General features: G+C 59.6%; 1 protein-coding gene across 10 annotated transcripts in view; it reads right to left on the bottom strand.

Moving 5' to 3' along the window:
• The window catches only part of FBRSL1 (fibrosin like 1), a 56989-nt gene that overhangs the window by 9858 nt on the left and 20705 nt on the right, over positions 1-26426 (bottom strand). For 6 of the 10 annotated variants that reach the window (XM_066371249.1, XM_066371248.1, XM_066371237.1 and 3 more), the window contains exons 3-7: positions 23376-23480; positions 21528-21563; positions 11231-11260; positions 1821-1866; positions 69-405 (exon numbers count right to left, since the gene is read on the bottom strand). In XM_066371249.1, the coding sequence (XP_066227346.1) occupies positions 69-405; positions 1821-1866; positions 11231-11260; positions 21528-21563; positions 23376-23480 (554 nt within the window). The remainder of the gene's footprint in view (positions 1-68; positions 406-1820; positions 1867-11230; positions 11261-21527; positions 21564-23375; positions 23481-26426) is intronic. The other 4 variants (XM_066371240.1, XM_066371242.1, XM_066371244.1 and 1 more) reach the window with 4 other exon arrangements.

Here is a 26426-nt window from a genome sequence, read left to right as displayed (position 1 = left end):
GGGGCTCAGTGCCCACCGCCGAGTGCGCACGCCCATCCACCAGCCCCAGCCCACCATGCGACGCCCACCTGAGGCTGTGTAGGCTGTTGTGCGCAGCCTGGCCCTGGCTGTGGCCGTGGCAGTGGCCGGGGAAGGCGCCCAGGGGTAGAGGCACGTGTGTTGGGTGTGGGGCCCGGGGCTGTGGGGGCGCGGGCAGCGGCTGCGGGGTGACACGGGGCAGGGCGGGCGCTTCCTTCTTGACTAGCGGGCTGGAAGGGGTGCCGGGCGCGCGGCCGCCGGAGGGTGCGGGGCTGCGCACAGACGGCAGGAAGGGCGGTTCGGTGCTCAGCTCGCGGCTGCGCTCCAAGCCTGAGACCTTGGGCGCTGCCCCGGCCTTGGTCTCGGACTTCTCGCCCAGCGGGGGGCCTGCGGAGAGAGGGCCCAGGGTGAGCCAGCATTTGATGGGACCCACGAAGGTCCCTCTTTCTGGAAAGACCCAGTTGACTCTGGGCCAGTGGCCTAGGGGAAGATGTGCTGTTAAGGAGGAGGCTGCTGCGCCCCCACACAGCCTGGGTACCCACCACCTGCAATGACTCCACTCCCCTCTGAGCTGTGGGTCTCAGCTCTGGCCATGACCTCACGCTTATGCCTGTTCATTCCTCAGCTCCCCTGCCCAGCAGGCCAGGTAGAGGGCAGGTATCCAGGCCAGAGGCACCACTGCCACCCATCTGGGCTATTTTGCCTGGAGGAGGTGGTGTCCCGGTTTCCCAGGAGGAGCAGAAATCCAGGTGGGCCTCGGGCCCCAGGACGTGGGTCCTCTCGGGTCACCTCAAAGCCTTGGCTAGTTCCCTGAACTTTGCTCACACATGTGAGTGGACCCTGGTAGTGGGCTAAACTGTGCCAAACAGATACATCTAAACTAGACCCCCATGCTTATTTAGAGAAAGGGTCTGTGCAGATGTAATCACACTAGCAGTCTTGAGGGGAGGTCGGCTTGGTACAGGGTGGGCCCTCAACGCAGTGGCAGGAAAAGCACAGCCACAGCCCAGGGCAGCCCAGGAGCTGGAGGAGGCGGGCCTGTCCCCTGGAGCCTTTGCAGGGTAGTTATGACTCCGTAACCCCAGGCTTCTAGCCTCCAGAACCACCAACACTTGTGGTTTCAAGTGACCAAAACAGTGGAACCCATTGCTATGGATGCCGCCTGTATGTGCCACAGGCCTGTCCTGTCCAGTCACATCTGGATGGAGCCTTCTGAGCACAGGGGCCCCCTTTCTGTGTTAGGCCTGGTGACGACCCCTCTGGGCCACAGCCAGGACCAATAGGCTGGTCACAAAAGCCTATCCTGGGATGGACACCAGCATCCACTCCCCAGGGCAGTGACAACTAGGAGAGCTGTCTGGGACAGTGGAATGTTGTACACCTGCCCCGTCCACACAGGGCCACAAGCCAGGGGGCGGGCAAAGCCGAGGTGGGAGTCTGACCTACTTCATTTTGGTGTAACACATATGTGCACTGTCCGCATGGCGGCCAGCCCACTGTGAGACGGCGGAGCTTGCACAGGTGTGGAGCCACCTGAGCTTGTGACCCTGGGGAGATCGCGAGGACTCCATTTTGGGAGCATCGTCAGGTGGTAGGCACCCAGGCCAGGGCCACGTGGCTCTGACAGAGGCCCCACCCCTGCTCCCTGTCTTCCCTCTTAGCTTTCTCCTGGGGACACTTCCTCAGTCACAGCATCTCACTCCTCGGTCTCTGCACCTGGAACCCAACCCACGACCCTGCTGACTTCAGGATTGACCTGTCCCTTCCCAGAGGCTGGAGTCCAGGCCATGGGACGCACTTACCTTTATCTGCTGCAGGGGCAAAGAGCTTCTCGGAGCCCACAGATGCCTGGAGGAGAGAGGAGGGTCAAAGTGAGCAGGTGAGCCCAGCCCTGGCACCCAGGGGGCAGCTCTGAGCAAGTTCCTGTTTAGCCCACAGCCCCCACATAGGTGAGTGGCCACACAGAACACTGGGTCCATAGAGGAACCACAGATGCCTACTCAGCAGCGATGAGGGGGCTCTGAGTCACCCTGCCAGGTGGGGGCTGGAACTTGGGAACCTGAGCCTCACTGGGCGTGGTGGAGGAGGAGGGGGAAGAATCCGGAATGCTCAGGACATCACCTGCCACGCCTCAGACCACCCTGGCCATGGTGATACGCGGTCAGGGTTGGGATATGGCCCCTCGATGTCTGGATGGATCCCCTATGGCTCAGGAAAATAAGCTACGTGAGGCTGCCCCCAGCAGCCCTTTCATTCCTGGCTGTGTTTGTTTCTAAACACCATCAAAATGTGGTCTGTGTGCCATGCCATCTACCCAGTGAAGATGTGCACTTGAGAGGTGTTTAGTGTATTCACGGTCCTGAGCAACCGCTACCTGGACCAGTTTTAGAACATTTCCACCCCCCACCCTCCCATCTCCCCAGCACCGCTGCTCTGCTCGGTGTCTACAACGACCCCGTCCTGGACTTCTGGGTGCACAGAGCAGCCAGAGGCTGCCGCTGCTGTGGGGTGTCTAAAATACCGAAGGGCATGCCACGAGGATAGCCGCAACCAAAACCCAGAAGACGGCAGGTGTGGCAAGGTCGTGGAGAAACTGGAACCCTGTAAAACAGTGCGTCCACTGCAGGAAACAGGATGGGGCTCCTCAGAAGGGTTCAACAAAGAACTGCCGTCTGACACAGCAATCCCACCACTGGGTATGCACTCCAAAGAACTGAGAGCAGGGACTTGAGAGATTTGCACACCCATGTTCACAGCAGTGTTAGTCACAGCAGCCAAGAGGTGGCAGCAACCCAAGTGTCCATGGCTGGATGATGGACAAGCAAGACGTGCTGTGTCTGCACAGTGAAATATTATGCAGCCTTAAAAAGGAAGAGAATTCTGATTCCTGCGACAACACAAAATCTTGAGAACATATTGCTCGGTGACATAAGGCAGTCACAAAAGGATAATTTCTTTTTTAAATGACATACAAGATCAGATGGGTTTAATTGATATTCTCAGAGCATTTCACCCCAAGACAGGAGAAGATACATTCACAAAAGGACAATAACTGTGTGAGTCCACTTAGGCGAGAGACAGAATCACAGAGACAGAAAGAGGTGGCTGTGAGTCTGTGGGGAGAGGCAGGTTGCCCAGGCAACTGGGGTGTGATGGAAACTCAAGGTTAGGAAAAGGGAGGCCAAGACCCTGCCTTGTTCCTTAGGTCAGAATAATTGTGGAATGATTGCAGACATAAATGAAGAAACAAAACCATACACGGTAGCCTATACAATCGTGCTGGAATGGTAACCTTGGTAACCACGTCCCCCAAACCCAAAGAGAAAACGGCAGCAAACGCAGTCTGGAAAACACAGCCAATGGCAGGCAGAGATGGGGACCCTTGACAGCCAGCTGCAATGGGAGGAGGGGACCCAACAGGGAGGGTGGGAGCTCAGGCCCCACCTCCCCATCTGAGTGTAGGCAGTGGAGAGTCTGCCCGCCAGCCTGCCAGACCATGGGGGACCCCTGGGGCAGCCCATGCCCACCCACACGGACACAGGGTCAGTCTGTGCCCACCCAGGGGCACCACTGCCATGACCTCTTCCCAAGCTTCTTTCTACGCATGTTTGTTTTCTCCTGCGCAGGCTATGTTGTGAGTAGCGGTCAGAGCCCCCAAGGAGTCTCGTGGGGGTGGGGGTCTACCTGCGCTGCAGGGGAGGATGGGGCAGGGTCTCAGTCGGGGGGGGGGGCTGGCTGTGCCTGCCTGACTACCCCATCAGAGGGCCACCCAGACCCTCAGCCTTCCCGACTGGATCCCTTCCCCACTGCCAGCGTAGTGGCAGCCTCCCCTCTAACGACACCATTCCCTTAAGGGTGTTCTGATGGCCCCTCTGGGTGACAGGGACAGAGCTATCTGCTCAGCAGCCTCCAGGGTCCCCAGCTTGGAGATGCGGCCAGCAGGCCCCCTATTTCCAGTTGGCTGATTGCGATGAACTGAAGGGCTACCGGCTCAGCTGGCAGATGGGACCTGCAGAGCAGCACTCAAAACATCGTGGCCGTGACTTCTCTCCATCAGGGCCTGGGTGGGGGTTTAGGGAGCCGGTTCATCTAAGGCTGCCAATCCCTGCCATGTTCTGGTTTAGTTCAAAGCCATGGCCCAGAGCACCAGATCTTGGGGTCAGGAGGTGGTGCCCCAGACACTGGGAAAGGGGAAGTGAGGGGCAGGAGGCAGGAAAGGACAGCGGTCTTCCCAAGCCTTCCAGGCCCCTGGGATGCTGCCCTGGCAAATGCAGGTTCACTGGTCCCCATTCCCCCTCTGCTACAGTTGAAGTTTGCTCAGGGAAGTTGAGTTCCTGCAGGTAGGGGTCCTGGCAGGAGCTGGCAGGTTTCTGCACAGCGAGGGCCTGGCATTTGGCCAGCCTTGGTCACACCCATCTGAAGGGTGGGCGGTGGCACCTCCCAGCCTCTTCCCAGCGCAGGTACAAAGGACACCTGCTGGAACTAGCCCCTGGACCCAGGAACTGGGTCCTTTTTATTCCACAAAGAGGGTCTGTGACTGGGCAGCTGACTCAAGGGAGGTGGGGGCAGCCCGAGAGTGGCCACCAGACCTGTGACAATAACTTCCTGAGGATTATCTGCTGGGATGTGACCCATGGGAGCCGGCAGCGACATCCTTCTCCAACGCTGGCACAGAGCCGGTTTGGGGTTGGGAAGTCCCCGGGCTGCAGGTTCAGGGTCCCGATCGAGAGGTGTGCCCGGCAGAGCCAGCACTGACTTTCCCGAGGTGCAGTAATCTCGGCGGCGGCGGCGGTCAACGCGCGCTTTGTCTGCGTGGACCCGACCCGCGGCACAGCCTCCGCTGGCCGCGCCCCGCCCCAGACAAAGAACTCCAACTCCAGGCAGGTGAGCGCGGCGGCCGCCGGGAGTCCGGGTAGCCAAGTCCGCGCCGGGGCGCAGACAAAGGCGTGCACCCGAACGACGCCCGGCCCCGCCTCCTCTGCTAGACTGCATCCGTACCCGCCCGCCGCCACGTGCGCCCCAGGGCAGAGCCGGACGGGCATTGGGTCTTTCCGCGCCCGGTTCCGGAGAGAGACGGGGTGGGCACAGCGCCGGGGGCCTATTCCATGCCTCGCTGCTCTAGAGGGGGTGGTTGCTCTCTGGACCCCAGCCCCAGAAGTCCTGGGTCCCTCCCCGAAGCCGCCAGCGCTCACTTACCGCGCGGGCGAGCCAGGTCCTGCGCGCTCTGCAGGCGATCGCGGCTAGTCCTCTGGCTGCAGCAAGAGCCAGAGCCAGAGCTGAGCGGCATGGACGCGAGCGGCGGAGCGTGGGTCCCCGCCGGCCTCGACCCGTCGAGGTGGCCCCTCTCCCGGCGCGCCCTGCCTAGCCGGAGTCCGGGCCGGGGGCGTGCATGTCCGCGGCGCCACCTCAGAGCTCTGGGCAGCGTTCAGGGGGCTCTGGGCCCCCGGGCGCCGTCGGAGGCGGCGCGGGGCCCGGCGGCAGAGGCGGAGGGCGCACTGCTGATGGGCGGCAGGCGGTGGTGAGTGAGTGCGGACGGGCGGGGCGGAGGCGGGGCGCGAGCAGGCCCAACTAATCCAGCCCCGAGGCGCAGATCTGTCCGCGTGGGGCCGCCCGCCCGGGTCCGAGCGGTCGCCGTCCCATCTCGCTACCAGATAAAGGCTCGCAGTGCCAGCGAACGCTTTGTGGACCCGACTCTTCCCAGGTTCAGAGCAACGAGTATTGACGGCTCCTACGCCCACGTTACGGAGGGGGAAACTCAGTCAGGGAGCAGCGAAGTCGATGAGCTGAAACTTGGAGGGCAGAGCCCCCACACCTGTCCAATGTAAGCTCTGCCCTCCCTGCATCACGGTTTCACCGTCTTGGAAACGGAGATGCAAGTGGGAGAGCCAGTGGTTATCCTAGTGCAGACTGGCTCCTGGCAGCCTGTGCCAACCCTGGCCACCACCGGAGCTGGGCACATTCTGTGAGCAGAAGCTGAATTCGGATCCAGGAGGAACTCCCGCCCCCAGGAAGGCTGCGGGTGCGTCTGACACCCATCCAGGCCCAGATGGCCTGCACCTCCATTCCAACGCATACAGGCGGAGCACCCACCCTGTGAAAATCATGTGAAGAGACCCAGCAGGGCAGGTTCCTGGGATGGAGGGTGCCCCACCTCTAAGCTACCGTGGAGCTGGGGGCACCAGGTTGGCTCTGGTGGGTTGTCCAGGGACCTGTGGCCTGTGAATCTGAGGATGGCAAAGCAGAAGTCAGGCTGCTACTGGGGTCAGGTGCGCCTGATGCAATCCCAGGGTCCTTAAGAGTTAAAGACGTTAGCTATCCTGCTGGCTTCGTACTTGGAGGAGGGGCCAGGAGCCCAGGAATGTGGGTGCCTCTAGAAGCTGGAGAAGGCGAGGAACCGAGTCCCCTGAGCCTGAGAGACCCACCCAGTGAGACCCTGTGGGACTTCTGGCCTCTAGACTGTAAGATGACCAACTTGCATTTTCTGCCACCAAATTTGTGGTAACTCGTCCCAGCAGCCACAGGAAACTTGTGCTTGCACCCAGGAAACCAATGAGGATGTGTATGTGGGAGGCCAGCCTGGGGCACCCAGACACCTGTCAGCAGGCCTGAGTCAAGCTCAGTCTTATGGGAGCCATCTGGATGCACAGGGAATCCGCAAGATAAGCGAGACAGGCAAGCACATTAGTAAAGGGCCCAAGAACGACAGTGACGGGCAGTCAGGGCAGTTCTCCCAGGGAAGCCCAAGGGAGGAGGAGCCAGTGTTGAAGGCCCAGACGTGGGAATCACTGCGGACGAGGGAACCACAGGATGAGGTTCCAGTTTAAGCAGGAAAGAGATTGGATCCTTCTATAGAGCTGGGAACCTAGGAGGCTGCTAGGAGCTGCTGTGACAGCCAGAGGTGGGGACGAAGAAAGAGGGGGGTGGGGCATCTGCTGAGATGGGGACAGGGGCTGTTCCCCTGGAGACGTCAGTCCCTGAGATGGTGACCAGGGTGCCTGTCATAGGGCTGTGAGGATGGAGGAGCCCTCTGTGTGAAGGGGCCTTGTGTTGCAGTACTCCTGTCTGATGGGAGGCAGGGAGAGGAGAGGACATTGCTCCAGGCAGGGTCCCATCTCTGTCATTCCTGTGTGAGCCGTGGCAGGTCCCACGCTCATAAGAGCTGACATACACCTCAAACGAGGTCCTGAACCCTCAGCCGAAGGTGTGTCCTACCCTCATGCATCCTCGAGGTGAGGGGCAGACACTGAGGCTGCCCCACTGCCCTCAGTTGACTGGAGACCCCGCCTCTGGCAGGAAGGGTTCCAGGAGCTCGTGGTGATGGGGACAGCTGTCAGGAACTACGTGGCCGCTGCTGGGCCAGCGCCAGATGCTGCAGCCAGGAGGTCTGCTGTCCAAGGGAAGCAGCCCCAGCCCGGCCACATCACCCCATCCAGGACAACTGCCAAGGATGGGGCTGTGGAACAGGGACAGGCTGGCTGGCAGCTCCCCAGTCCCACACAGAAGGACCCAGCGGCATGGCTATGGCCTGGGGAGGATCCTCGCCAGCCGCATGCCAATTGCCAGTGTCCACACAGCAAAAGCCAGAAAACCTACAAATCTCGCAGACAGGCTGACCTCATGGTGAAATTAGACCCTGCCTACTCTCAACCAAAAATGCAGATTCAGTCAAAGTGGCCACAGCCAAGAGGGGAAAGTGCAGACGGTGCCAAAGACGAGGGTTTCACAGAAACGAGGAGACCCAGAGGAGAGCTGAAGGAGGATGTGGGAGTTGGGCCTGATGCGGGGTGGGGGCTGCGTGAGCCTCTGAACCTGTTGAATTTGGAATTGGGGTCTCTGCGGGTGTGGTTAAGACAAGGACCCCAAGACAAGGTCATCCTAAAATCGGGTGGCCCTAGTTCCAGTCACTGTATCCTAAGAAGAGTAGAGACACAGATGCAGGGGGCCCAGCCCATGAGGACAGAAGTGAAGACTGGAGCCACGTGGCCACAAGCCAAGGACACCCAGAGCAACCATGGGCTAGACAAGACAGGAGGGACCTTCCCCTGGAGCCTGTGGAGGGAACTTGGCCCTGTGATGTGTGGGCTCTGTACCTCTATTCTCCAGGAACGGGAGAGGATGAATTCCTGTTGTTTGCACCCCCGGGCCGCGGTCCCTGAAGCCCGTGAGGTGTGAGGTGGGCTCTCTGACCAGCCTCTGAGAGTCATGTGTCCTCACCAGCATCCAGAGCAGAGTCACAAGCTCCACGGGGCTTTCAGGGATAAACGTGTACAAGTGTGTGTGTAGGTATGTGAGTGTCATGCATGAATGCACGTGTGTGTGTATGACGCAGGGAAGGGCGGTGGGCTCCAGTAGTGGACAGGGCCCATCCCAGGCAGCAGGCAATTAGGAACCCATTTAACAAAGAGGAGACTGAGCCTCAAACGGTGGAGGGCTGGCTGGGTTTAACTCTGTGCTGTACTACTGTCCTCAGAGGATCCCCATCCTGCCCAGCCCAGTCCCGCCCATTCCTGCAGCCCGGAAGCTGGACAAGGCTGAGTGCTGGGAGCACAGTCCGGCACAGGGTCTGGTAGAGGCGTCCTTGAGGGCAGGCTGTGGCCATAGGCCACGGGAGAGAGTGCTGGCCAGCGGGCCACCTGGCTGGGCCACTTGGGCTGACAGCAGCCAGTCTGGGCCCAGCAGGCCACCTGAGGAGCCCCACACAATTTTTCACACCATATTTTTCCAATAAAAAAACAGTTGGACACAAACTGCAGTCTCGTGGAGGGGCCATCTGGCTGCACGGCGCCTGAGCGTTCTGGCAGCATAGATCCCCCCACAGCCGCGCCCAGAGTGGGTGGAAGTGAGAGGGCTCAGGTGTGGGGAACGAGGGTAGGGGTTAGGGGTTACAGCACAGGTGGGCAAGGGGACCGTGGGCAGGGCCTGGTGCGTTAGGAGGGTGGGCTGCATTCGCAGGGGAGGTAGTGGAGACCTAAAGCTGTCTGCACACCAGTCCAAGGGCCATGATGGCCGGACAGGACCCCAGGCCCTGGCAGGTTTGGGAGAAGCAAACTGGCCAGAAGCAGGAGGCCCAGCTCCTCCTGCTGCCGCATTCAGAGGAGGTTTCCTGGGGGCGCGCCCACCTGCCCTGCAGTCCCCGTGCCCAGCACGTGCAGAGCCCACAGACAGACCTGGGACAGGACATTGTCCGTAGCTTCCCACTCTCCTGTCCAACCTGCCTGTGGGCTGTCCCTTGTCACTGGGCCTGTCCTCCCAGTGCAGCTCAGGTGTCTTCTGACCGGCTGTTTCCAGGCCACCTTGCGTCAGAGAATATGACAAGTTGCACTTGTCAACCCGCTCTGCAGAGCATGAGTCCCTGAGGGCCAAGCGAGGAAGCGAGGGTTGGGGAGGCGTCCAGTGGATGCCAAGGAGCTGCCGGGGGCCGCTCTAAACATCTGCTGTCAGTCACGCACCAGGTGAGGCCCGGCATTGCTGTCAGTGACTCTGGTCCCTCCCTCCATGTCCTTGTGGCCACACAGTCAGGACTTCTGCTGTCCTGGAAATACTGTGGACACACTTGGCCTTCTGGCTGGGCCAGCTCCTCCTACAATGCTCAACGGCCTCACCAGGCTAAGTGCCAGAGGAAGGAAGTCACAGCACCCAGAGGGCAGTGGCTTTCTCTCTGCTGGGGGGAGAGGGAAGGATGGTGACTTTGGCTGAGGTCCTGGGCAAATGTCCACCAGGGCATCTGCTTAATGGGCCTGGAGAATGTCCCTCACCACCCAGAACCTGGCTGGGCGAAGGGAGACAGAGCAGCTTGGGTCTCTCCGACTATCCAGACTCCCTGCTCATTGTCCCAAACTCTGGAACCAACAGCTTCCAGCACTGGGTGACCTTTGCCAAGGAGGATGCAGAGGGGTTGGACCACAGGCGATTCTCATGGTGCACAATCAGTGTCCAGGAGGGCTGAGCACTGGGGACCCGGGCACGGTGAGGCCGTGTGGATGGACCGCCGGGATATGGCACATGGCACCTGACGCACTTGGAACAAGGTCTGAGCTTCTTCCTGTGATCTACACAGCATGGCCCTTCTGGGCTCTCCCTCTGTCCCAGTCCCACGGGATGCTTGGCACCATCATCCCTGCCTCGCTGTGCCAGTCCTTTGACCAGCGGGGCGGGAACATGGAACACAGGTGGCACGGGTGCTACCGCACAGCTGCCTCCATGGACCGAAGCGTGACTGAGGGCGGAAGCCACGTGCCGAGGACAGCCAAGCGGAGAGACGGCAGCTTGATGGCCAAGGACAGGCCGTACCAGCCTGTCTGCCCACAGCTGGACAGCTCCTGCTCAGTGTGGTCAGGACACAGGTACACAAGAGCTGCGACCCATATACCCCGGACCTCCCAACAGGACTTACTCCATTTCACAAAAACTCGCCTAAACACATGTTCGGCAGGCCCTCCTGTCCACAAAGTGCTCCTGGGTACACCTCTGCACGGCCTGGACACTTGTTCTCCTTCATGCCCACTACCCTCAGCGGGTCTCCCACAGAGATGAGGACTCCCAGCCCTGTGAACCTCACCATTTGTGACTCTACCTATGGTACGTTCCCATGTTCACCAAAGACAGTGCACCCAACCCGCCCGGGTCCCAGCTGCGTGGCCTCAGTAGAGATCTCTGAGTCTACCTCAGGGCTTCTGGACAAGTAGACACTCAAGGTCATGACCCACTCCCCACCCCCCAGCGCAGATCTCAGTACAGATAGCTGCTGATCTGACAGCTCTGGGCAGCCTCCCCCACAGATGACCAGGACCGAGGCTCCCCAACCCCAAGGCCAACGCCGCTAGGCTGCGCTGTTGCTGCAGAGGGGCTGGGTTATGCCCGCACTGAACACTGGCTGCGTCAACCCCAGTGAGCGGCTTCCCCGCTGTCCCTGACGCTAGAGTGGAGTCTCTGTGTTCTGGGGACACTGGGGGCTGCGCCTGGCTCCAAGGGGCATGTCCACGGCACCCCCGACCCAGTGATGCCGCTGCTGGGGCCTTGTCCCGCAGTCCCAGGGAGCCCACCACAGATGTCCCGGGCACCTGGTCCTCAGCCAGGTGAGGTTGGGACCCCCACATCTGGAGAGACCATGTGGCCCCTGTACCCCTATAGGAGAACCAGAGCCTTTCTGCCAGGTCCCCAAGACAACCTCCTGGGGTCAATGTCAGCGGAGGGGGGTGAAGCAGGGGCTTACCTTGTCATCCCCATCGCTCTCGCTGTCGCACTGTGGGGAGAGAGAGAGGTGAGTCAGTGCCCATGGCACCGCACATGCGGCCCACCCAGTGTCGCTGGAGGCCGCAGTATCCGCACCAGAGCGGACTGAGCGTGGGATGGACAGAGGGTGGGGCTCCAGTAACCCCACATCCAACTCTGGGCCTCAGGCCTGGGGCAGGGGTGTCCTCAGCCAGTGGGCCCAGGCCACAGGCACACCCAGGTTGGAGCTCCATCGCAGCCGTGGGGTGTTAACGGCGAGGGCAAGGCCGAGGTGAGAGAGAGGAGAACATTCGACTGGGCACATACCCCCACCCCCCAGAGCAGACACAGGGCCAGAGTGAGCCATGAAGCCCTCGTGCCTGAGCCAGCCAAGGCCCTCCTGACCCCAGGGCCTGCTGGAGCCCAACCGTGAGTGGTAGGTAGAGCTCTGTGGAGGGGCAGCAGGGAGGGCCCTGGGGAAGATGAGGGGACTGGACAGGCCAGGCTAGAGGTGCTGCCAACAGGGAGGGAAGGCAGGGTTACCCACCCTGCTTGCCCCTGAAGATGCTTCCGGTAGAAACTGCTTAGTGTTCGTTCAACTGGTTAAGGAGAGACAGTGGCCATCACACAAACTAACCCTTGTTTCTAGTGTCAGGGAGCAGAGTTTTAACAGAGAAACATGCCTCTGGAAGCCACGGCAATTTCCTCCTTAAAGAACACGAAGAAATCTATACCTTCCCACCAACTGAAATTATGACACGTTCATACCCAAAGGGTCCCACTGCTGAAACGCCTCTCTGGGCCGCACAGGGAGTGCTGCCCTCTCCCACGTGCCGTTTCTGAGGGAACTGCCCCTTGATTAACCCAAGCCACCAAGTGCAGTCACACGGCCTGGGGACGTGTGGCCCGGTCTCCTGTCACACACCACACAAGGTGGGGAGACTGCGGGTGGCTGAAAGGTGGCGGGGGAGGGGGGGACGGGGATGACAGCAGAGGTAAGCATGGGAGACAGGGCTGGAGAGACGAGCGGTCGGAACATACCGAAACATGCAAACAGTCATTGCCTTGCGAGCTGGGACTGAACTCTGCTGTGGGACCAGAGGGAAGTCAGGGTGGTGACTATGCCAGGAGAGAGGGGTAGGAACTGAGGGAGCTGCACACCCATCAAGCCACTGGGGGTCGGGCCTTGTGTCCACACACCTGTCACCTGGGCCTGGAGCCACCTCAGGCCGTCCCCCCCCACCCCACAGCTCCTGGGTGGTGGTGTCCCCGTGAGAGCTTAATGACCCACCACCAAGGAGGGGCGAGGGCATGGGTCCTGCCATTAACCATGCGGCACACGCCTGTCAGCGGCACAGGCCGCGTTGTAAATGAGTTCACATTATTAAGTCTATTGAATTCATCTGCACTGCTATGGAGTGGGAACTGAACAAGGGGAAGCCGGGACTGCCTCGTGGGACTGCCCACAGAGGTGACCTTCATGGGATCAGGCTGGGCTGGGCAGCCCTGGAGACCATCACTCCCATGCAAGTGGGGTCCAGGCAGAGTGTCTGCAGAGGAAGAGCAGACCCCAGGGCTCTGGAGCAGATGCCTGCTCTCATTCTGTGCAGCCACCTATGCTATGCAGCCCTGGGCAAGTCCCTTGACCCCTCTCTGCCTCTGTTTATGTTTCTGTGAACCAGGGACAACAGCCCACCTACAGGTTGTTGTGAGCTTAATGGAGTGAATGCATGCAAAGGTTAATGAAGTGCTGGATATGTCCTCAGCATGACTGACATAGCATGATGGTACCTTCATCACCACCATCACCACCAGCATCACCACCATCGTCACCTTCACCATCACATGCCTTCACCCCTTCCCTCATGTCAGACCAGCCTTTGCCGGCATCAGGGCGCCTGCCTGGCCTGGGCACAGACACCTCCCCCCAGACCTGCTGCTCCTGCAGCACCTGCACAGGAGCTCTGCTCCCCACCCCTCCCCACGGGGAGACACCAGTTAGCACTGCGGCCCAGCCGCAGCTACACACGCCTTTTTCTCCTCTCGGTGTGAACACAAATTACTGCTCCACTGTGGAGCTCAGAGAAAGGCCATCTCCCATTTCTCACAAAACAAAGGCATGAAAAATCCATGGGCTGGGGGACCCCATCGGACATCACAGCGTCTGGGCCTGGATCAGAGATACCGTGGGGCAGGGGGAGAACGGGGGGCAGGGGTCTCCGTGGAGCAAAGGCAACAGAGGGGCCCAGAGGCTGTCCTGGTAGACAGTCCAGTCAGACCCTGCCCTGGAGGAAAGTGCTGAAAATCACCCTCAGCTCTGCCTCTGCCTTCCCCGCAGCTTCCCACTCAGGTGACCCCGCCTCAATGCAAGGGTCAGAGGGCCGAGGGCCAGTCACGGCTAGACCGCTCCTCACGGGCCGGGGCTTGCTCCCAGCTTGCACCATCACCTGCAAAAGCCCCAGCAGCTGAAACCTCAGACACCGTAGGACACCAGGCTTAAGTACAAGTGCAAGTGACAGTCCACTCCACCCACCTGAGCAGGAAGGTCTGAGCTGCTGGACAGTCGGTGCTGACCCCTTGCCCCAGGCAGTACCCATTTGGCCTGAGGTGGGTACACGGGCTTTCTGTGGGTCTAGGGTCACCCAGGAATTCCAGGCCACACAAGTTCTTGGAGGGGTCAGTGTTCATGGGGTGTGTCTTCATTGCTTGTGTGTGCCATGTGTGAGCCCACTGGCCTGCATGTGTGGGCGTGTTCTAAAACATGTTAAAGCGTGCTCTGAGGCTTCTCACACATGGACATCTGGGCATCCTGCCCATTGGGTGCTCCACCCTACAGTGTCTTGGCAGGTGTCCCAGTGTGTATGCGTGGCACCTGTGTACTCAAGTGACCTGCCACGGGGTCACAGGGCCACATACGAGTGGCCAGGAGCGCAGGCTAACAGCAGCGGGTCTCAGAATATGGGCTCTCGCTTACCCAACACTGCTCCTTGGAAAGACGTGAAGGAGGGGGAGAGTGCCCATGCACCTGCTGGGGCTTCCCTTGCTCCGTCTTGAGGGCGTGAAGTGCTTGCCTCCTTTGCTGCTGCAAAGGCCCCCTCAGGATGCAGACAGGAGCCAACTAAGTGGCTCACGGGCAGTGGAGGGCAGAGCAGCCAGGAGGGGTCATGCTAAAGGGCCAGCCTCAACCTGGGTTTGGGCTCCGCCAAGTGGAGCCCTGGGACTGGAGGGCTGGTGAGAGTGAGGGCAGGGGAGAGGGGAGCCCCTGGCACCCCACTGGCAGGGGGGGTGCACCCACCACAGACCTGCCAGTTGACGACTAGGGGATCTGAGGCAGAGTGATTCCCTCATGGTGGCTGAGACGGGACAAGGCCCAGCATCACCCCAAGGGCCTGGGGCCGCCCTGGCACAGGAAGTCACAGGTGCACCTAATTAATTATGCACAAACCGGATGGCAGATCCTGAGTCCCCTTCTTGGTTACTTAGCTAATTTACTTTTTATGAGTGTTTAGGCTTTAGAGCAAAACAAAGCACTAATTACCCAATTAACAAGCAATTGAGTTACTACAGCCTAATGGCCCAGGCACAGACCCCTCTGTGAGCGGATGGCAAGCGAGACCCACTTAGCAGAGACTCACGTGGCACTGTCACCTGTCACAGGTGGGCCAGCGAGGACAGCTGGGCCGGAGTTGGCCCTGACCAGGATACTTCTCTGGTAGCTGCTTAGAGGCCATACTCCTCACCAGCCTGACTCCCTCACCCCATCCCTCGCCACAGTCCCAGGGCAAACCTGCCGTCTCCAGTGGACCCTGCCTCCCCCAGGGCCACATTGTGACTGCAATAGCGCACACGCACACGCACGCTGCCCACTCCTGTGCTGACAACCCCTCCTTCCCTGTCCCCCACCTGCCCTTCTCTCCATGGCTGTCACAGAGGGGATCTCTGGGCTTCCTCAATCTTCTGACCCCGAGACCTAGTGGCAGCTGACTGCCCAGCAAATGTTTGGGGACAGCAAACAGTCGTCACCTTAGGGCTTCTCCCCAGCCACCCGACCCACCTGTGCTGCGGGGCACAGGCTTTGCTGGGCAGCAGTATGTCTGACATCAAACCCATCTCCCTTTTTCTCATTAGCGATTCCTCCCATGCAGCCCTCGCAGGCCCCAAATAATTAATGAGCCTGTGTCACAGAATGAATAAAACACGACCCCCAGCCCTCAACTGACCTTTTACGGAGTCGACTATATTAATATATTCTCGTGTTGTCAGACTCAAAGTGCTAACTGCCTTATGAATTATTTATCAACACAAAAAGTCTTAACCAGAACAGCGTTAACATTAATTCCTCACCGTGAGTCCCAGCAGCCCAGCCTGTTCCATATAATTGATTCTCAGCTCCCAGCGGCCCCGCCCAGTGCCCACCAGTGCCCCAGCCCGCCCTGCCCTTCGGCTGTGGCTCCTGGCACACGGGACACAGCTTGGAGGGATCCAGTGGCTTGTCCAGAGCATCTGTGTCCTGGCTCCAGGGACAGCACCACGCTCATTACACAGCATAAATGACTAGCACAGCCTGACCAGGCGGTGGCGCAGTGGATAGAGTGTCGGACTGGGACGCGGAGAACCCAGGTTCGAGACCCCGAGGTTGCCGGCTTGAGCGCTGGCTCATCTGGTTTGAACAAAAGCTCACCAGCTTGGACCCAAGGTCGCTGGCTTGAAGAAAGGGTTACTCAGTCTGCTGAAAGCCCACGGTCAAGGCACGTATGAGAAGGCAGTCAATGAACAACTAAGGTGGCGCAACAAAAACCCAATGATTGATGCTTCTCATCTCTCTCCATTCTTGTCTGCCTATCCCTCTCTCTGACTCTCTGTCCTCTGTCTTTATAAAAAATAAAATAAAAAAGTGACTAGCACAGGCGTGAAGAGCAAGCAGTACGGTGGTCCCAAATGGTGTAGACCCATACCACAGTGGCATGCATGTAAGGAGATCCTCCCATCCAGGGCTGGCCAGTGCAATGTGGCACAGGGGCCATCACGCCAGCCCCACAGTGGCCTTGGCCTCTGGGTGCCCCAAGCTGTCCACCACCCCACAAGAGACCCACAGGTGCAGGAGAACTGCCCAGAGCTGAACCACGAAGCAGCAAGACAATAGGACACATGGCCTGAGTGTCAGTGCCTTCGAACATGTCCCAGAGCCTTCGGGAGAGTGGCAGGAGGAAGGGGCCAGTGTGAGGCTTTTGGGGACTGGGGTGGCTTCTCCTAGCAGTCCTGCAGAGTGACAGAGGCCCAAATCCAAGGCCCAGTGAACGCGTGACCCACACTCCCCAGTGGGAGCAGTGGGCTAGGGCATGTGTGGGCTTCCCTGCAGTGGCCGATGCCTCTTTCAGGAGCCTGCTCCCAATTTGAAAAAAAAGTAATGGGGGGGTGACTTTTAAGGGTTTTTTTTCCCTGAAGTAAGAAGCGAGGAGGCAGAGACAGACTCCCGCATGCGCCCAACCGGGATTGACCCAGCATGCCCACCAGGGGGCAATGCTCTGCCCATATGCGGTGTTGCTCCATTGTAACTGGAGCCATTCTAGCACCTGAGGCGGAGGCCAAGGAGCGATCCTCAGTGACCGAGCCAACTTTGCTCCACTGAAGCCTTGGCTGCAGGAGGGGTTAGATAGAGAGAGAGAGAGAGAGGAAGGAGAGGGGGAAGGATGGAGAAGCAGATGGGTGCTTCTCCTGTATGCCCTGGCCAGGAATCAAAGCCGGGACTTCCACATGCTGGGCTGATGCTCTACCACTGAGTCAACCAGCCAGGGCCTTAAATGTTTTTAAAATTGACTGGAGAGAGAAACATTGGTTTATTGTTTCAGTTACTGATGTCTTTACTGGTAGATTCTTGTATGTGCTCTGACCAGGGATTGAACCCACAACCCTGGTGTATCGGGTGACATTCTAACCAACTGAACTGCCAGGCCAGGTCCGGGGAAGGGGGCTTTTAAAAATGGTGGGAGCCCTGGCAGGTTGGCTCAGTGATAGAGCGTCGGCCTGGCATGCAGAAGTCCCGGGTTCGATTCCCGGCCAGGGCACACAGGAGAAGCTCCCATCTGCTTTTCCACCTCTCCCCCTCTCCTTCCTCTCTGTCTCTCTCTTCCCCTCCTGCAGCGAGGCTCCATTGGAGCAAAGATGGCCCGGGCGCTGGGGATGGCTCCTTGGCCTCTGCCCCAGGCGCTGGAGTGGCTCTGGTCGCGACAGAGCGACGCCCCGGAGGGGCAGAGCATTGCCCCCTTGTGGGCAGAGCGTCGCCCCCTGGTGGGCGTGCTGGGTGGATCCCGGTCGGGCGCATGCGGGAGTCTGTCTGACTGTCTCTCCCCGTTTCCAGCTTCAGAAAAAAAAAAAAATGGTGGGAAAGTGCCAGTTAGACTCCAAGCTGTCTCTCAGGTGAGTATCCTGCCGTCGGATCCAGCCTTCATCCAGCCCACAGCACAGGAAACCTTGGCTGGGCCACACACCCAGGTCACCCCCAAGGCTGGCACAACCAAGTCCAGGGCTCTGGCCCCGGCGAAAACAGGCATCTCTAAAACCTCCTACCTGCCTGGCTGACAATCCTCCAAGCTCCCACAAGACTGGCTCAGAAGAGTGCCAACCGGGCCACACGTTTGGGCTGCTGGGACACTGCAGAAGCCGCCAGGACCCTTTCCTTCCTTGTCTGTCCCTGACACACCCACACCTGCCCACATTCACCCTCAGCGTGATGTCCCCTCTGGTTCCTCTAGGGACATCGCCCTGACCACCAAGTGCGGGCCAAAGCATCAGCTCTGGAAGCACAGGCTGCCGACATTCCCCTCAGTGGGTGTCCGTCTGGAGAACAGCCCTGTGGTGGGGACATTGCTGGTAACAACGTCCCCCTTGAAGTGAGGCTGTGAGGATGGGTGGAGCTAAGGCAGCTCATCAGCCTCACAACAGCTGCCTTGCCTCCCCTGTCCTTGTGGGCACAAGCCCTTCCACACGCGCCTCATAGGCTGGGCTGGGGTGCCGGGCTGGCCTCTGGCCTCCACAGCATCTAGCTCCCCATTTCTCCTTAACAGAGAAGCCCCCACGCCCTTGCGTCTGTGTCTGTGTCTGCCAGAGACAAATTCTCAGATCAGCGTGTCCTTGGTTGCAAGCAGTCAAATTAAGAAAATTACTTTCTAGCCTGACCAGGCGGTGGCGCAGTGGACAGAGCGTCGGACTGGGATGCAGAGGACCCAGGTTTGAGACCCCGAGGTCACCAGCTTGAGCGCAGGCTCATCTGGTTTGAGCAAAAGCCTACCAGCTTGAACCCAAAGTCGTTGGGTCCAACAAGGGGTTACTTGGTCTGCTGAAGGCCCGTGGTCAAGGCACATATGAGAAAGCAATCAATGAACAACAGGTGTTGCAACGCGCAATGAGAAACAGGCATCTCCAAAACCTCCTACCTCCTAATGATTGATGCTTCTCATCTCTCTCCGTTCTCTCTGTCTGTCCCTGTCTATCCCTCTCTCTGACTCACTCTCTGTCTCTGTAAAAAATAAATAAATAAATAAAATTTTAAAAAAAGAAAATTACTTTCTTTTTTTTTTTTTTTTTTTTTCCCCATTTTTCTGAAGCTGGAAACAGGGAGAGACAGTCAGACAGACTCCCGCATGCGCCCGACCGGGATCCACCCGGCACGCCCACCAGGGGCGGTGCTCTGCCCCCCAGGGGGCGATGCTCTGCCCATCCTGGGCGTTGCCATATTGCGGCCAGAGCCACTCTAGCGCCTGAGGCAGAGGCCACAGAGCCATGCCCAGCGCCCGGGCCATCTTTGCTCCAATGGAGCCTTGGCTGCGGGAGGGGAAGAGAGAGACAGAGAGGAAAGCGCGGCGGAGGGGTGGAGAAGCAAATGGGCGCTTCTCCTATGTGCCCTGGCCGGGAATCGAACCCGGGTCCTCCGCACGCTAGGCCGACGCTCTACCGCTGAGCCAACCGGCCAGGGCGAAAATTACTTTCTATTTAGTTCCAATTAGTTCTGTGGTGCCACTGAGCACCTGATGGTGTGCTGGGAGGTGGCCCCGACCTTCTGGGGCTGAAGCTGTTGAGGCTGAGCAATAACTGGCAATAAATCTGAGTAAATTAAGCCCCTTTAAGTACTGTCCATAAACCAGGTCAGATGCCAAATGCCCACCGTCACCTACTGTGGGGACATTGCTGGGGAGGCAGGACAGCGCCACCCCTGCCAGGCCTCAGGCCCCAGCCACAGACATGCACAAGTGGTGAGGGGACATGTGATGCCACATGCCATGGGTTTCACAAACAGACACACAGACATGTGGCACGCCTGCAGAATGCCAGTCACACACACACAAGGTGAGCCCATGCTACACTTAGACACTTACATGCAGTTACATACATGTGGTATGCACGTACCCTCACATATACACGCATGTTTGCTACATTCACGAACACATGGTCCACATGAACAAGCAGGAGAGGCCCAGACACACAGAGACAGCCCAGAACAAATATAACTTCTAGGTGCAGGTAAACATGACCCCGCTAAGGCCACATGGAAACATGTGTGTCACAGACACACATACACATGTCAACTTATGAGCACACAGCAGATCCTTCCCCTCACACAGCCAGCCACACGTGGGCTGCATGCAAGGCAGGCACACGTACACGGAGGCCCTAGCCTGAGGGCACTGGCATCTCGACAGGCTCCATGGTGGAGTCCTGACAAGAAGCAGGGTCAAGCTGCCTGGAGCCCCTCCCTGATGACCCCCAGCCCCAGACCTGCTGGGGCTGTGCCTCCTCTTGCTGGGCACGGGACACTTGGGTTAGTCCAGCTCCTCCAGCCCTCGGGGAGGCGGCCTCCGCCTGGCTTCCGCTTCTCAGAGGGCCAGGCTCCTGCCTGCAACCCCATGCCAATTGGACAAGAGGGCACCAGGGCCAGGCTGCAGGGACTACGGGACATGCCTGCCCCCCAGGGTCTCCTACACCTGTCTGCAGCCAGCATGGGGAACCCCACAGCCAAGTAAGAGGCGGGGCCCCGTCCCTGTCACCACCTGTAACTCCTGTGCAACAACCATGGGGGTTAACCTGTGAGCAGCTGGCACATTAATTATGGGTTCTTCTCCAGGAAACATCAAAGCAGTGCTTGGGAGATTGCAAATGCCACACCGCGAGTCGTGACTAGGAAGCAGCGGTGTCCTGGAGGCTCAGTATGGCAAGTTACTCCAAATGGGGCGTCCCTGGGCCCAGCCCCTCTGGGACCCTTGGGGACCCACACATGTCCCTCTCCCTGCCTGCCAGTGGGTGTCCCAGCCCCCCACTCTCCCGTTTACCACTCAGTTCTCCCCTATCCAGCCAGCACCACACAGTGGGTCACCGCTACCACCTCCCATCTGGGTCTGTCTGCCCTGTTTCCGTGGAGCCGGGTCCTGGCATAACTGACCAACACTGCTTGGCCAACACGGTCAATTCCAGTGTGGGACAGCCCAGGCCCCGGGAGGAAGACGCAGCACAGGAGGCCCACGTGACCGCAAGGACAGATAAGCACACCAAGGCTGCCTGAGGAGGGCAGAGTCCTCCCAGAAATGCACTGCTGAGTGGCATGGGGCCACCACCCAGAAGTGTACAGCACCCCTAAGCCTGGGAAGCTGGGTGAGGAGGGCCACTGGGAACGAAGGGGTTAGTCACACATCCTATAAAGAGCTGCGCGGTGATTGAGAGAGCCGCCTGCCAGGCCCTGGAGCTCTGAACTCACAGTAAATCAGGGACTAGAGAATGAGGCAGGCGGAGCCCAGGCCTGGCCCTCCAATGAGCCCGTAGGGCAGTAAATCTGCAGAAATGGCTTTTGTGGAGTTCTGGGTTTTTCAGGTGTCATTAACATTCCTCCCGATACTTAAGGGGAAATGAAATAAAGTCCTGGGCGGGGGGGCACAGGGGGCAGTGCAGGGAAGGCTGCACCACAGAGCTGGACAGGCCGGGCCTCATACCTGTGTCCAGGCTGAGTGCCAGGACTCTCTGGCAGGGACGAGCGAAGTACTAGGAGATAGGGTGTCAGGACGCTGGGGGGCAGCTGCTCCATGCCCAGGACCCCCAAGTCCAAGTGCTACCCAACAGGACCCCACTCCCTCAGAACCTCTGCCTACTTTGGCCCCATCCTCAGTCCCCTGCAAACCCCTCTTCTGGCCAGCTGTTATCAGACAGGACCCCCCCGAAGGTCCAGCCCCAGGGGCAGAATTGAGAAAGGGAGTTTGCACATTTCTGCAGTTACTCCAGAGGGGACAGGATGTGCAGGGAGGGGGTAGACTTACGGAGTAGCCTCTCCCTGAGACCGCCTGGGCCGAGCTCTGCAGGAAGGAAGAGAACAGTCAGTAACCAGGGCCGCAGTCCACTGGCCACCTGTCCTCTGGTCCCTGTCTGGACCATCAGGGCACCACCATCCCTGGGTACAGCTGCCAGGATGCCAAAACAGGCCCATGGACCACTCCTGGGGCCTTGGCTGGAACTACAGGCTGGGGGTCAGGACTGAAGCCACTGAGGACACAGTTGAGCATCAGAGACCCCTGACAGGGTTGGCTACGCCCAAGGACCTGCACTGGGACCTTCATTCCTCAGGGATGGGCCCAGCCCACATGTGGTCCCTTTCCTGGGCGCTATGCTTTAGGGGATCCCCTCTGTACCCCAGTCAGCCTGCCCTTTGCCAGCCTCCTAGGGTCCCAGGGATGAGGGACCTCAGTGAAAGCTCTCTGGAGGAGGAGCTGGACAGGTAACAGACGGGCTCAGATGGCAGGGTGAGCTGTGGCCTGGAGGCCGAGAGGTCCAGGAGGGTGCCCGACAGGCTTAAGGGACCACCCTCTGCCTCGAGTGAGCATTTGGGTTCTGACAGGTGGAGGCATTTAGGAGGTGGGTCCCACCCACTGCCTCACAAAAAAGGTGCTTCACACGCCCCCCAGGGTACTGGTGGTCACCACAGCTGACCTCCAAGACACAGGCTGGCAGGATGGGGTGAAGGAGAGGACAGAGAGACAGATGGCGACACACAGGGTGTAGGAACTGGGGGGCGCCACAGACCAGATTATAGAGCACTCTGGTTGGAGCGGAGGTCTGAATCAAGAATTCTTTCAGAAGGTGGATGACCACAGCGAGGAAGAGGCTGCTCCCTGTTCCACAGGTACCCTTGTCCAGCCTCTGCTGGGGCAATGGGACCCCTCCCGGCTGCAGGCAGCCCCTTGCCAGGTCCTCAGCTCCTGGGGGTCCCCACTGGGCAGAGCTCACATGGGTAGCCCCAGCCCAGGAGGCCCCACTGATGGGGGTGGCTGGGCTGCCGCAGCTGCCCCGAGCTCACGCCCTCACGCCGGCCTTGCTGTGGTGAGGGTCCCCTTCCTTCTTCCAGCTGACAGAAGAGCTGGAACTAGGGCGCCTTCTGCCCCAGACAATTAGTGGCCTATTTTCCCATCTTGTGGCAACAAGACTGAGCCGGGCAATTAGGCCTCCTCTGGCCTCTGCCCACGCCCCCCATGCCTCCATTTAAATGATAATGAGGACAACTCATTCAATTCAGTCTTCCTGGATGGCTACTTCAGCAGCTGGGGGTCAGAAAGACAAAGGCCTCTTCCAGGGTTGCCTCCTGCGAACCTTTCTGCCTGGGCACCCTCCCTCAGGGACCCCTCCCCTACTCCCAGCCCTTGCTGTGTTCCCCCATCCCCTCCCTCCAAGCTCTGGGCCCTGAAATCCCCAGTGGGGAGGGCTGCCCAGCACCACCATTGCTGGGTCCCAGGTGCCTCCCACCACCAGGGACTTGTCTGCGGGGACACTGGAGGCGTGTCCCCAGGCTCAGGCCACCTTAGCATCCAGGCTGAGATCAGCCGACACTCCTGCCCATCGCCCGCCTGAGCTGGCAAGACCAGTCCCCAGGAGCAGCGTCACACTTCTGCACATGCCCTGCAGGACCGGGACCACCATGGGTCTAACGCAAGTTGAGCCCCCGCTTCCCTGTCCAGTTAGGCCACCAGTGGTGCCCAGACTGTGCCCACTGCAGCAGGAACCTCTGTCTTCACCCAATCCCTCCTAACCAGAATCCTCATTAGTCGACAACTGTTCAGAGAACAGCCGGCACTGTCTGCGGAAGGCGGCAGGGTGCGAGTGTCCAGGGTACTCACGTCGCTGTGCTGGTCACGGGAAGCGCTCCGTCGGGAGCTGGTGGCATCACGGAAGCTGTCGTCCTCACTATTGCGGTCACCCCCTCTGGACATGGCGACCTTCATCTGGGGACAGGAGAGACGACTCAGCCAGCACAGACCTGACCCTTGTGTGGCCGCCCGCTGTGGGGGAGGGGCACAGCCAGGGTCAGGCCCCTGCCCCACCCGAAGGGGCTGGATCTGGGGAGCCGGCAGCTGGCCTGCACAGCGCTGCCCAGAAAGAGACAGCCTACAGAGCAGGGGCTCACAGACAGGGACCTGCAGCCAGCTTTGTCCCCTCCTCCAGCCTGGGGAGACTCAGGGCCAACATGCCCCCCTAGCTACACCAAGCAGGGCGGCGGTCACCGGGCCACCAAGACAGGTGGCAACTCCACCCCCTTCCTCTGTGGGCGCACACTCGAAGGCTCCCTTCAGAGCCCTCCATTGTCCCAGGCTGGCACTGGGGCCGCAGGGCTGGACAGAGACTGGCCACTGGGTGGGAGCCACTGCTCAACTTCTCGGCTCCATCCTGTCACCGGTAGGCCTCCACGGCCACTCTCTGCCCCTCATACAGAAACCCCACGAGATAGTTTGTGCCACTTCACAGGGGAACAGGGGCCCATGGAGTTTACAGGACAATGAGGGGAGTGGACTCAGAATCCTGCTCCTACTTTCATTTTACCTGGAAATAAGATCTAATCTCACAATGGTGCAGGGCAGTGATGTCCATCACAGCCCCTGTCCCTTGCCCGCCCACGCCCACGAGGCTCCGGCCGGCTCAGCCAGATGCCCCTCAGAGCCCCTGCTCCCCACGGTCACCCCAGATCCTGAGATGGGGTTTCAGCCCCCAAAAGCCACAGGCCCTCCGTTGTGTGACCAGCAGAGTGTAAATGACAGGACAGAACCAACTCCCATCCTGTCTGGGGCCCTGGTGCACAGGGAGGGCCTGGCTCCCAGGTGGTCCTGACCCGCGGCAGGCCAGGATGGCGAGGCACCTATATCTCCAGCCCAAAGTCCCAAGCAGCCCAAGCTGGGGTCTGGCTGTCCTGTGGCCTTGCCTGCCTCCCAGCTGCTCAGAAATACTGCTAGCCAGCTATGCCAGGGGCCAGGCATGCTACACCTGTTTCCAGGTGGAGTTAGAGATGAGATCAGAGGCCTGGTTCCTTCAAGTCCATGTCCAGAGCCAGAGGGTGCCCTGACTGCCCTGGGAAGGCAGGTGGGAGGCCCTGTGCCCAGCCCTGCCTTGAGGTCCATCTACCTGTCCACCCATACATCCATCTACCACCCAACATCTGCCCATCCACCTGCCATCCATCCACTCTCCAATGCTCGCTGAGGGCCTACGAGCCATCTCTGTTCTGGACAGAGAACAAATGAGGTGACCCCTCCTGACGCCTACAGAGGAGAGGGTGTCACATGGTCAGCAGATACCTACAGGTGCCAAGTAAGAAAAGCAACAACAGAGAAGACAGACAGGTTCTGAAAAGTGAGGAGGCAGCAAGGGGGCAGGGGCGATGGGGCTTGCAGGGGGAGGAGCTCTACACATTTGCTGTGGTGCAGACGGACCTCATAGGTTCCAGCCACCAACAGCTTAGCAGCAGCCTTACAACAGTTCTGAACATGCAACCCTTGGCCCCTGCAAGGTGGCACACCACCAGAATGTGTCCTCGGGTTGGTGGAGCCAGATCTCTGCCTTCAGACTGGTGGCTATGAGGAAACAGGCAGGGCATTGCACAACCCAGGGGGTCAGGCCATGGTTCTCAGAAGGCAAGGAGAAAACCTCTTCCTCAGACTCGTGTGGCTGGGGCACTGCCCTCTGAGCAGTGGACGAGGGATGGGCCCTGGGGTCCTGAGCTTCCTCTGTGACCTCTCCCCTGCAGGAACCCCATCACAGGCTCTGCTGCACATTTAGCGGGGATGTCTGCCTCCCGGGCTGTCACGGGCTCTCACACAGGCACGTGTGGTCCTCCTCGGCAAGCAGACTCACTAGGCAGCCCGTCTAGGGGTCACTGCTGAGAAGAGACCCAGGAGGAAGGTCCCAGCAACGCCCCAGGGCTGCAGGAGTCAGGAATGGCTATGCCTGGGACAGGTCCAAACAAGGAGCCACCCGTACCCCTCACAGTCAGTAGCAGGCAAGCTCACTGGAACCCCAGACCCACACCAAGACCTCAAAGACCAGTATTTGCATAGCACTAGGAAAGCTCAGCATACTCTACCTCCCAGGGGCCCCCAGAGGGGTGCCCACCCACCAACACATGGCCTTCTCCGGCCACACCCAGGCACAACACCCATCCTGCGGAGACCACACCCCCACCCGCAAGTGAGGCCCCCTTCCCCTAGAGCCCCCGCCCTGTGCAGACAGAGCAGAGGAGCCCTCCATCAGCACACTCGATGGCTCTGTCTCAGCACAAACTGCAAACAGTCTCCTCAGCAAAGGCGCGCACAGTTACAGTGAAGAGGGGAATGGTGGATCTGGGCTGTGCAGGGCACAGTGCACCCTGGTGAGTCTCACACTCACATCCCAGCAAAGGCTTCACCTCAGACAGCACTGTCAACGTCGCACGAGGCCCAGGAGCACGCACATGAGTGCAGACAGGGCAGGCGTGGCTGACTGCACACTCACCTGTATGCACATGGTGTGTGTGTGTAGGCGCTCTGTGACCACAGGACTTGACCACCCACAGACACCTGCAGACCAAGGGACAGGCCCTGGGAAGTGTAACAGAGGGCAGAGACACCCGCCAAACACCAGCAACGACTCCGTCCCCAGCAGGCTGGAGGGAAGGGACTAGACCGAGGCCCCCAGGACCAACTTCACTTCACAACACCCCGGCAGAAACTGAGACAGGCTCCCAGTGTCCCAGGTGCCCCACCCTGTGTCTACACGCAACACACACAAACACACGTGTGCACAGCCCAGGCCACCCAGCTCTCACTGCTGCTCCCTACAGACCCAATTCCTCTCAGGGAGCAGCCTCCCCAAGGTTCCCACATCCTGTGTCTGGATCTCAGACTTTCCCGAGCCCCCCAGGA

The sequence above is a fragment of the Saccopteryx leptura genome, chromosome 2, assembly GCF_036850995.1.
Source record: "Saccopteryx leptura isolate mSacLep1 chromosome 2, mSacLep1_pri_phased_curated, whole genome shotgun sequence".
In the NCBI taxonomy this organism is placed as follows: Eukaryota; Metazoa; Chordata; class Mammalia; order Chiroptera; family Emballonuridae; genus Saccopteryx; species Saccopteryx leptura.
This window is presented reverse-complemented; position numbering and strand designations above follow the sequence as displayed.